The sequence below is a fragment of the Diceros bicornis genome, chromosome 35 (genome assembly GCF_020826845.1).
Source record: "Diceros bicornis minor isolate mBicDic1 chromosome 35, mDicBic1.mat.cur, whole genome shotgun sequence".
Classification (NCBI taxonomy): domain Eukaryota; kingdom Metazoa; phylum Chordata; class Mammalia; order Perissodactyla; family Rhinocerotidae; genus Diceros; species Diceros bicornis.
Window position 1 is genome coordinate 6,339,037 of NC_080774.1, and position 11,147 is coordinate 6,350,183.

Sequence of the window (11,147 nt, forward strand, 5' to 3'; positions counted from 1 at the left end):
GGCCAGGGAGCTGTGGGAACCAGGCAGGTATATTACAGAGATGGAGTTCAAGTTCACATAGTTTTTAATCTAAGGCTTAAGTCTTCTGTGATATTTGGGACTTGGGGGGCCCTTGGGGTTGGACCCCCAGCCTCCAGTAGGGGCCACACTGTGTCTTTCTGCTGTCTCCGGGGGAGGATTGGGTGGGCCTCAGGGAGGTGCCTCGTGGAGTCTGGTGTGAAGCGACGTGCCCCGAGCAGATTGGGGCTGCTGCCCTCCGTGGGCAGGTCCTGCCCGGCGGGTGGAGGACCCAGGACGTTTGCAGGGCTCCATGTTTGTGCTCTGGCCCGTGGGAGCCTGAGGCCAGAGGGAGCGGGGAGGCGTGCTGACCTTCCCGGGGCTGGCACGGTCCTCAGGCCCTGGCACTGTAGTGAGCCACAGACACCACTGGATTTTATCAGGGGCCAGCCATCAGGGCCTCCATGTGGGGCCTCCACGGGGGTGTGTCTGTCTACCCGGAGACCAGACACTGGGGGCCTCGCTGAGCCTCAGGCAACGGGGAGGAGACAATTTGGTCGAAACAACAAGACGGTTAGAAATGATTGTTTCCGGAATGTTCTAAATCTTGATACAGGCACTAGACACACAGACACACATACACACATATGTATGTAGAAATTCATGCAGTGGTACAATGGAGATGTGTGCTAAAACTTGTATGTAAATTGCATTTGACTTAAAAATTTTTTTAAGTGGTTTAGTCCACACACAAATGTTTCCCCGGACCCCAGTCTCTGCCGCATGTCCCCTGCTGCAGACTTTGTCTTTATGACTGAGAGGGTGGAGCTTCCTGCCGGCACCGTCGATCGTGACCATGACCTTGGGTAGAAGGCTCCATAGCGTCCGTGATGCTGGGACATTAATCTTAACAAGAAACCATCAGGACCCATATTCCTACATCCTTTTTTCCACTTGCTGGTGTTTTCTTAGCGTGCAGGATCGTAAATCCTTTTTTTTCCAGCACTCACCCTGCTGGCAATTCTGTTTTTTTCTCGACCGATATGGCTTTTCGGTTTTTCTTCAAAGTGCCAGTGAAATGTGGCCCAGACGCAGCTAGAAAGGTGGCGAGGCCACAGACGAGTTCAAAACTGAAAGAAAGAAAAGAAAAACAAAATGTAGGCGACAGAGGCTCGCTGCAGAGACGTGGTTTTAGAAGGTGCTGTGTGGCTCCCAGCCTCGCAGAAGCCATCAGTCTCCTTTCCAGACGAGTTAGGGGTCAGAGAGACGCCTTACCTGGCCACTTGGTATTCAGACAGTCCACTCAGAGCGGAAGCTTTAAAATTCATGAAAATACTGTCCGACCACAGGCAGCACTGGGTCTGAGCTCCTCGGAAGCATCTGAAGCAGAGTCTGGTTTAACAGAAATGCTGAGAAGAGACGGGTTCCCCGGATTTTGCACAAGTGCCAGAATGGTTCTTGAGAGAAAAGAAAGGGTCAGAAAACCTGGGAAACAGAACAAGAGGCTTGATTAACATGACTTCACAGTGGGTTCTGGAAGGAGCCACCTGGGACCAGTTTGTTGATTCGACCACTTTGTGACGGGGGTGGCGGTGGGGGGCAGGGGGGGCCAGGCGGGGCGGTCACGCGATTGTCTCCAGCGCTGCCCTGTCCCCCGCACGCACCGTAACTGCATGGCTGCGACCCTCACCGTCCGTCTCTGCACCTTTCTCCTCGTGGCTCCTGGCGGGAGGAGAGTCAGGCCCAGCTTGGGGGGTCGGCGGGGGCTGAGGGTCCCAGGCCTCGTGGCCGGGGTCATCGGGCGACCGCAGGGGGACCGTCTGGTCACCTTGCCTCCCTGGGTCTCTTCCCCACCCCCCTCCAGCCCCGGGAACCAGGGTGGATCCCCCCACGCCCAATACCGAGCCCTGGCTTGACTTAGTTTCCCAGCGGCTCCTCCTCAAACAGCCCCCCCCTCCCGATTTCCCCCATACCTTCCCTCTTTTTCAGGCCACTTGGAATTTAAAAAAAAGCAGCCCCAGCTGGGATTAGGGGGCAGAGGGGCTTCTGATTCCCCAGAGGGCAGAGCAGGACTGAGGCTGGGGTGGGGGTGGTCTCACCTCCCCACCCCACCGTCCCCAGGAATTCCCAAGAGCGTCCAGGGCCCCCAGCACCGCCTGCAGGAAAAGCGGGGGGTAGGGCAATGGACATGTTGCTTTGCCGAAATGTGCTCACTGTGTATTCTCTTCTCCTCCCCACCTCTCCGCTTCTCTCCCCCCTCTCTCCGTTGGCCCCCGGCCCCCGTGTGTGTGTGTCTCTCTCCCAGGCCTTATGACCTGCAGAAGCCAGGCGGTGCAGGAGCATGCCAGCACCAACATGGGGCTGGAGGCCATTATTAGAAAGGCGCTCATGGGTAAATATGATCAGTGGGAGGAGCACCCCCTCGGCGCCAATGCTTTTAACTCTCTGAATGCCAGTGCCAGCCTGCCCGCTGCTATGCCCATAACCGCTGCTGACGGACGGAGTGAACACGCGCTCGCCTCGCCAGGTCTGCAGGCTCCTCCGCCTCGGCCCTCCAGCCCCCGCCCCGTCTGTCCCCACCCGGTGTCATTAATCCTCGTGCCTCCGCGTCCCTCTGACCAACCCCCTCCAGCTTTGGAGCTTGTGACTTTATTTTTGTGCGTGTCTGACGTGGTTCTGGGGCCGGCTGATCCTGGGCTGGGCGGGCACCCCGAGCGCCCGGCCCCCCTCGCCCACTAGGCCCGAAGGAGCTGCTGCTTTTCTGAAAACGCTCACACTGCTGCCCGAACCCGCCCTGCCTCCCTCCCCTGCCGGCCGCAGGTCCCCGGGAGCCCGCGTCCCGGCCCCTCTTGTGTCTCCTTATTCCGGGAAGTCAGGCTGGAGCGAGGGCCCCTTTCTCGGTGTGGACTGGGGGGGCTCCTGGGCTCGCAGCAGCCAGGCCCATGGCCTCAGCATCGGCTGGGGCCTCTGTGCGTGTCCACCGCTGGCCCTCAGGCCTGATGGGGTGGACACCAGTGTCTGTGTGCCAGCCCCAAGCTCAGATCTAAGTCGGGGAAACCAGAGGGCCGGCTCTTCCTCTGGCCTGGTCTGTGATCGACACTCTGCATGTCACAGCAAGGGCCGAGCAGAGAGATCTTGGGCCCATTCGTCCGACCTGGACGCTACGGCCCCAGGAAGTTTCTGGAGTTAATGGGGGCCCAGGCCTGGCCTCAGGGGTCCTGGCTTCTCTGCAGAGGGCCCCCAGCCTGCCCAGCCCGGCATGGTCCTGGGGCTGTGGTCAGGGTTAAGCTGGTGGCCTGAGGCTTCGTGCTCAGGGTGTCAGCCCCTGAGTGGGCGGGTGGGCTGTGGGGCAGCCCACCCGCCTGTAGAAACTCGTCTCCAATATCCAGGCGCCTGGCCGGCTCTGGCCGTCTGGTCCACCTCTCTGGCTTCCTGGGGGTCGAGCTGCTGCTCTCCCTCTGGGGGGGGCCTGGGAGGCAGGCGGCTAGTGCCTCACCCCCCACCCCCACCCCTACGGTGTGATTGCTGCCTTTAGAGTCCAACGAGGCCCTCTCCTACGTGTGCCCTGCAGGTGGCGGCGGGAAGGCCAAGGTCTCTGGCAGACCCAGCGGCCGAAAAGCCAAGTCCCCGGCCCCGGGCCTGGTGTCTGGGGACCGGCCGCCCTCTGTCTCCTCGGTGCACTCGGAGGGAGACTGCAACCGCCGGACGCCGCTCACCAACCGTGTGTGGGAGGACCGACCCTCATCCGCAGGTGGGCCCCCGGGGGCGGTCAGGTGGGCTCGCTAAACCACCCGCCAGCAGGATGCACGCGTCACAGGGGGCCGGGGGCCTGCACTGGGCCCTGTCAGCTGAGCCTCACTCCCGACAGGGGTCGGGAAGCTTCTGATAGGGGCCAGGGGGAGGCAGGGCGTGTGACGAGGGCTGTCCAGAGAAGAGAGGGTGGAGAATTCAGGAAGCGAAGGGAGAGGGTTGGGGGCAGGGCCGGTCCCACAGTGTTGGGGGGGTCGCGGGGGAGCTGGGCTTTGTTTATGAGGAGCCCTGGCGGGTGTTAAGTGGGGAAGCGCATGGTCTAATGGAGGCTGCGGGAGAACAGACCTGAGGGGAAGGGGTGGGAGCGAGGAGGCTCCTGCTGCTCCAGGCGGCGGGAGGCTGGGGCATGAGTGGAGTGAGCAGAGGCAGGCAGTTTTGAGAAACCTGCCCGGAGTTAGAGGGGTTGAGCCAAGACGCCCGTTCCCGGTGCAGTGGGCGCTGGGACCCTGGGGGCTGCCCGGCTCACTGGGGCCTCCCGGGCCTCTCTCCCGGTCTTTCCGGCAGGTTCCACACCGTTCCCCTACAACCCCCTGATCATGCGGCTGCAGGCGGGTGTCATGGCCTCCCCGCCCCCGCCCGGCCTCTCGGCGGGCAGCGGGCCCCTCGCCGGCCCCCATCACGCCTGGGACGAGGAGCCCAAGCCACTGCTCTGCTCGCAGTACGAGACGCTCTCCGACAGCGAGTGACTCCGCACGGGGCGGGGGCGCCAGGGCCCAGCGAGCGACCGGAGCAGCCGGGCGAGGAGTGGGGCGGCTGCCGACTCCCCTCCCGAGGAAGGAGCCCCTGAGTCTGCCTGCGCGCCCACCCGCCCGCCCGTCCGTCCAGAGCCGGCATCCTTGCCTGTCAAAGCCTTAACTACGACTCCCGCCCCGGGCTGGCCCTGTGCAGTGACCTTACTCAGGGGATGTTTACCTGGTGCTCGGGAGGGGAGGGGCCGGGAAGGGGGCGCGGCGGGCGTGCGGCAGCCACACGCTCGCAGCCGGGGCGGCCAGGACCCCAAGCAGGACGACCACGCACCTCCCACGCCACTGCCCCCCCCAGCGCATTTGGAACCAAAGTCTAAACTGAGCTAGCAGCCCCCGCACCCCCCCCACCCCCATCCCGCTTAGCGCTCTGGACACACGGACACAGGCCCTGTCCAGCCCCCAGCGCTCTCGTCCCGGTCCCCATGGGCTGCCCCAGCCAACGAGACTGCTGGAAACCAAGTCAGGCCAGATGGGCGGGCGAAAGGGCCAGGTGCGGCCTGGGGCGAGCGGATGCTCCAAGGAACTGGACTGTGTTTTTCACACATCGTTGCCGCAGCGGTGGGAAGGAAAGGCAGGTGTAAATGATGTATTGGTTTACAGGGTATATTTTTGATACCTTCAATGAATTGATTCAGATGTTTGGCGCAAGGAAGGACTTACCCAGTGTTATTGCTGCTGTGCTTTCGATCTCTGCTTCCGTTCAAGAGGCGTGCGCAGGCCAACAGTCGGTGACCCCACCGTCTGCAGGACCCAGGGGGCGGGGGCCACCGGCTCGTGAGCCCCCTGTCCTCCCTCCCTCCCTTCCTTGGGCAGAATGAATTTGATGGGTGTTCTGTGATCGCCATCTGCGCACGGCGGTGGCGTTCTGTCATTTACACACATTGTTCTCATTAAAAAGCAGATTATACTCGAGTTACAAAGGTCTCTTCTCTGTCTCACCAGGAGGGCAGGCGACTGGGGATTTGGGGGAGGGTGGGAGTATAACCCTGGAGGGCCAAGGGAACACCCCTAACTCACCAGACTTGTCTCCTTTGCTGGTGAATGTTTACACCTGTGATAAGGTGTCACCATGAGGGCGTTGAATAGGCACACCTACGGCAAGAGTATTGAGTATTTGTACCCGTGAGGAGGGTGTCAGATATTCACAGCTATGGGGATGGGTATCGAGTATCACACGGTGAGGGTATCAAATATTTACATCCACGGTGAACGCATTAGATATTCACACCTGTGGAGAGGGCGTTCACACCCATGGTGAGGGTGTCTAGCTGGCCGTCACCTGTTCTGAACTGTGAGACACTTGGTGTCGTTCCTGCCCGCGTCATGTTAAGGCGCACACAGCCCCCTGCTGCCGCAGCTTTCCTGGAGTGCACAGCGGAAGGGAGAACACCGCTCGGCAGCGTGGTCCTGGACGCGCTGCCAGCCTGCTCCCTGGGGTCTGGGTATACCGTGTCTCGGGGTGCAGCCGCGCGCTCGCACTGCCGGTCCCTCAGGAGCAGAGCCGGGGCGTCAGAAAGGCTGCGGTCTTTTGCCGCGGGCGCATGCCGCTCTTTGCCTGTTTGGGGTGCCAGCAGCCTCACTGTCACCCTCATCCTCCTGCTCTTTCCGTCTGCGGCCACAGCAGAGCCGCCGTGTCCCCAGCTGCCCCAGTCTGCGGCGTCCTGTCCCCGCTCCCACCCAAAGCTCGACGCCTGCCTGGTCCCGGTCACCTGTGTCAATTTCAGGCCCCACAGATGGGTTGGGCACCTGATGCTGGAAGGGCATTGGGAGACCTCACTGCCCACTTGTGCCCCCATCCTGTCCCCGTGCCTGACCGGGGTGTTGGAGACACGGGGGGAGGTGACAGGCGAGGGGTTTGTGCTGTGGGACCCTTGGTGGTGCCCGCTGCCTGTCTACCTGGAGGAAGAGGGGCTGGCTGCCCTTGCCCTGAGTGCTGCTTCCGCTGCTCTGGGCCGGCCTGGAGAGCCCTGCGGGCGGCAGGTCTCAGCTGCCCCGTAGCCACCTCTCAGCTGCCCACAGCCCCCGGGGGTGTTGCTGGCCTGCGTGTGGCCTCACGCCCACCCCCTTCTCCAAGCAGAGGTCGGAGGCCCTCCACTCCAGCAGAGCCAAGGTCAGCCTGCGTTGGGGGGTGGGGGACCCCCGAGTTGTGTCCTACTTGGGCTCTGCCTGCAGGCAGTGGGGTTGGACCTCGGCCCCAAGACTAGCCAACTGTGTAGAAGTCGGCTGCTGGGAGATGCGCCTGGCTGCAAGGCCTCGAGCTGCCATGCCGAGTCCTGCTGGGTCTCTCCTGGAGGCAGCCCTGGGGTCCCAGGATCCTGGGACCTTTGGGAGCTCTGAGGAGTGTCAGGGGGGCTCTCTGCCCCTCACAGGTCTGGGACTAAAATGGTGAACCCCACAAGATAGTTTGCAAAGCAGGGCTTCTCTTTGCTCAAGTCACACTAAGCCTGGGGGTCTTGTGGTCTTGGAATCCACCCTGTCCCCGTCCCTCAGCCTCTTGGCCCAGGCAGCCCACTCAGAGACAGACAACCCCAAATACCCAGAGAGGGGCCCACCCTGGCCCAGCCAGCTTGTGAGCAGGGCCCCGTGTCTGGCCAAGGGGACGGTGCTCCATCAGCTTGAAACAAGCCTTCAGGGCTCCGATGGGCCCCTGCCTCTCCCCAGACTGCAGACTCCAGCCTTGCATTCAGCAGTCTAGAGACGACCCTCGCAGGATTTTGGGGGGCAGCGAAGGAGAGAACAGGGCCCCCTGGAGGCAGAAATTGCCACCCCCTGCCCACCCCCCAAGCTGGCGGTGCCCAGTGCCCAGGCCGGCCCAGCCCCTGCCTGCCCACTTGTGGACCTGGAGGTCCGAGGAATTGGGAGTGGAGGAGAGGTCTGCCCCGGCTCCCTGCATCCCCCGGAGTTTACCCCGTGAGCCCGGGCCACGAGGCGAAATGAGCAGAGGGCTCTGGAGCCACACGGGGCCTGGCTTCCAGTCCTGGTGGCGATGGCCTATATGGCCTTGGGGACGCTTTGCTGTTTTCTCATCTGTGCCGGGGGGGGGGGGGGGGGGGGGGGGGGGGGGGGGGGCTCTTGCGTCCCCCACAGGGGCCCGCCTTGTACCCTGGCTGCAGTACTGAGATCGGCAGGCAGGTGGCAGTGTTGGGCCAGCAGAGGACCCTGTCCTGGCCGAGGACTCCCTCCTGCCACCTGCCCACCCCCCCACTGCAGGGGGGCAGCCCCACCTGGAGTCCAGGGTGGGTCAGGGAGTGATGGCCGCACAACCACCACGGACTGGCCACGCCTGCTGGTGCCCCCAGGATCCCATGGCACCTCCCTCAGCCGTGGGCAGACCCAGGTGCTGTGGGGGTGAGAGGACAGTCTCAGCCCACATGTGCCTGTAACGTCAGAGTTGGCGCCACTTGACACCTCCTTCTGTCTTCTCTGGGGGCCGGTGGCCCAGACCCGGCGCAGGGTTGTTTGCAGGGTGCAGGGAGAGCTCACGGTCTCCTGGCGCCCACAGAGGGTCCACCATCTTCCAGCTGCACCCCGCCAGTCCTCGATTCCCGAAGAGTTCATCCCACCCCATCTTGTTCGGTTTCCTCACTGCTCCATCTTTAAAACGGGGGCCCATGCTGTTCCACCAACCCCTGTCTCGCTGGAAAACTCCTACACACACTTCAAAACCCAGCTGGGGCATTACCTCCTCTAAGAACTCATTATCCTCCCATCTTCTCTCTCCTCTGGGTCTCAGCAAACACACTACGAGCTCCCATGTCTCAAACCAGACAGAACCCCTCGAGGCAGAGCTTGTCTGTCCCCTCCTGATCCTGCTGTTGACTGAGCCCCCTTGGTGACTGTGCTGAGTTGAACTGACCCTGTGAGGAGCAGATTCAGTAGAAAATTAGGAAGCGTTTTCTAAAGTGAAAGGTAGTTGTTGGCAAATGTCCCCGAGTCTTAGGACATTGGGAAGCTGGTTAAAATGCAGATTCCCGGGCCCCACCTATGCATGATTCTCCAGGTCCAAGGTGGGGCCCGGGAATCTGTGTTGTCAACAAGCAGCCCAGGTGTGTCTGACGTGGGTGGTGGTGCCCAGGGTCGGAGCCAGACCCTTGCCTAGAACCTGGCCCCTTCACTTCTGTCGGGCCAGGAGGTCTCCAGTAAGGGCACAAGAGGCCCTGTAGAAGGAGGCCCGGCCCACCAGCCTGAAGAGCTGCCCCCCACAGGGAGGGCAGGAGTGGCCTGGTCCTCAAGGCACTGTGACAGTTGAGCTGGAGCAATCAGGGTGGCCTCCTGGAGGTGGCAGTTCTTGGAGGAGGGATGGGCTGAGCAGAGGGACCCTGCGTGGGCACAGACTGGGAGGTGAGACCCAGCCAGGGACATCTGGGAGCCCAGGGGACTGGACGTATGTCAGTGCGGGGACCCAGAAGTTTCTGAGAAGGAGCAAGCAGATGCCCCATACGGTAATTTGCTGGTTTTCTAAACTCGGTGCGGCCAACAGGCTTGCAAGGGAGCTGGATGGATTGTGAGGGAGAAATAGGCCTGGGAGACTGGGGTGGGGCCAGGACGGGGTTGGCACAGCAGCAAAGGCCTAGACAGCTCCCTGACCCCGGGGAGGGGCAGGCGGCCAGACGACTCACGGGGCAGGCCGGGGGCCGTGTGGTGTGTGAGTGAGTGGGCAGACTGTGGAACCAGCCGCCTGGTCCCGTCCTCACCCTGCCACTTAATGGCTGTGCGACCCCAGCCACGTCATCTGAGCCCTCTGTGCCTCGGTTTCCCCTTCTGTAAAATGGTCTAAGGATCTTGCTGTGAGGAGTAGCTCCGAGACACACTGTTGAGCTCAGTCGGGTAGATGTGGTCCCTCACCCGAGGGGGGTCAGAGGGCGGGGTGGGCAAGGAACTTGGACAAACGTGGGTCTGAGAGGAAAGGAGGGACAGCGCAGGAAAACCCCAGGTGGCCTGGCAAAGGTGACTCTTATTTGCGTATTTGGGGAGTAAACTGACGGCTGGCAGCTGGGGGGAGGGCTCCCTGGCCGTTCTGTCCTCGAGGCGGAGGAGGGCCCAGGTTTAGCTGTGGGACACGTGACAGGCCATCCTTCCTCTGGGGTTAGGCCCGGCCCGGCTTCCTCATTAGCATTTCTCGCCAGCCACCTCGCAGGGTCACTGGGAAGATGACACGTAAAATGCCGACAGCGCGGCCAGGCCACCCTCACCGCTAGTGCTCGAGTCCATGCCCACTGCCAGGGCTGTGGTTCCATCATTCCTGCTCGGGAGGAAGAGCTGGGACCGCGTCCAGTCCAGAGGGTGGGGGCACCTGTTGGGGGGACCCCGAGTTGACCTGAGGCCTGTGAGTGTGAAGCAGAAACTGGCCGGTGACAGTGGAAGAAGCTGAGCGAGGGGGTCAGGGTGGGTGTTGGGGGCCGAGCCCGAAGACCCGCCCTGCCCCCCGCCCCCCGGGGAGGGTCCAGTTTGGGTGAGCTGCAGCGGAGGCTTCGTGAGCGCGAATTCTCATGTCCCGGCAGCCTGGGGTAAGACCGCGTGCCCGTTGTGTAGACGCTTAGAGAACTTAAGTGACATGCTCCTTCTCCAGCCCCCGGGCCACCCCCAGTGTCGGTCTCCCCTCCCCGGGGCTTAGTGAGTGGCGTCTGCCCCTCCGGGTGCTGGCTAGTGCGCGTGGATCTGGGGTGCGGGGCTGGGAGAAGGTGGAAGGGCCTTTTGCAGCCTGGGCAGAGGGGACACTGGGGGGTGGAAATGCCAAGGGCTGGGACGGGGTCCAGACGAGACGGACCCCTCTTTCTGCCGGTCTCCAGGTCCCCTGGGTTCCCGTAGGACAGAGGAGCTGCTCCAGAGGAAAACCGGGGTGCCCTTGGGGACCGTACAGGGAGCTGTCCCTGCTGCCCACTTCCTCCTCCTCCCAGGTTGGGCCTCCCCAGGCCCTGCGTACGAGGCGGCCGGGGTCCCAGCATCATCAGGGAAGGCAGAAGCTCTTCGCACGGTCGAAATGACCCCTGGGAACGCACCAAGTGCACGGTCCATCCTGCCCGCCTCTCAGGGGCACGTGTGTCACCGGGTGCCCAGGAGGCGCTGAGATGGAGTCAGGAGGCCAAGCGGCTTCCTGAGGTGACGACTGCGAAGCTAAGCAGAGAGGAGGCAGGACTGGGCGGGGCGAGCCCCGGGCCCCGGGGCAGATCTGACACCCCGCTGGACCGCAGGGCAGACCCCCCACAGAGGAGCCAGGCCCACGCGCCCGTCCCTGGCTGGGCCCCGGGAAGCGCCTGGCGGGGGCCGGGAGGCTGTGGCTGGAGGCCCACAGGTAACTGCACGCCTCGAAAGTTCTTCCTTGAAGGGGACCCCAGGGGCCCTCCAAGGTTGCTGGACTCACGGGCACCACAATTGTCAGGAAGCCCACCCAGCCTTCCTTCCCATTGGGATGGGACCAAGGCTGCGACTGAAGATCAGGCCGGCGCAGCCGAATTCGCGTGGTGCCAGCGAGGCACCCCCAGCACGCAGGTCTGCACAGAATCCCTGAACGGGCTGAGCCCTCGGGGGCCCTCAGGCTGTGTCGTGTCCGCTTGTCCACACAGATCAACCGAGGCCTCAGGATCCTTCCTCCCG

The 11,147-nt window shown here is 62.8% G+C and overlaps 1 protein-coding gene across 1 annotated transcript in view; it reads left to right on the forward strand.

Moving 5' to 3' along the window:
• The window catches only part of NCOR2 (nuclear receptor corepressor 2), a 215,602-nt gene extending 210,137 nt beyond the window's left edge, over positions 1-5,465 (forward strand). The window contains 3 exon segments of the mRNA XM_058531253.1: positions 2,303-2,524; positions 3,569-3,748; positions 4,312-5,465. Of these exon segments, the coding sequence (XP_058387236.1) occupies positions 2,303-2,524; positions 3,569-3,748; positions 4,312-4,493 (584 nt within the window). The 3' untranslated portion in view covers positions 4,494-5,465.
• The last annotated feature ends 5,682 nt before the right edge of the window (positions 5,466-11,147 follow it).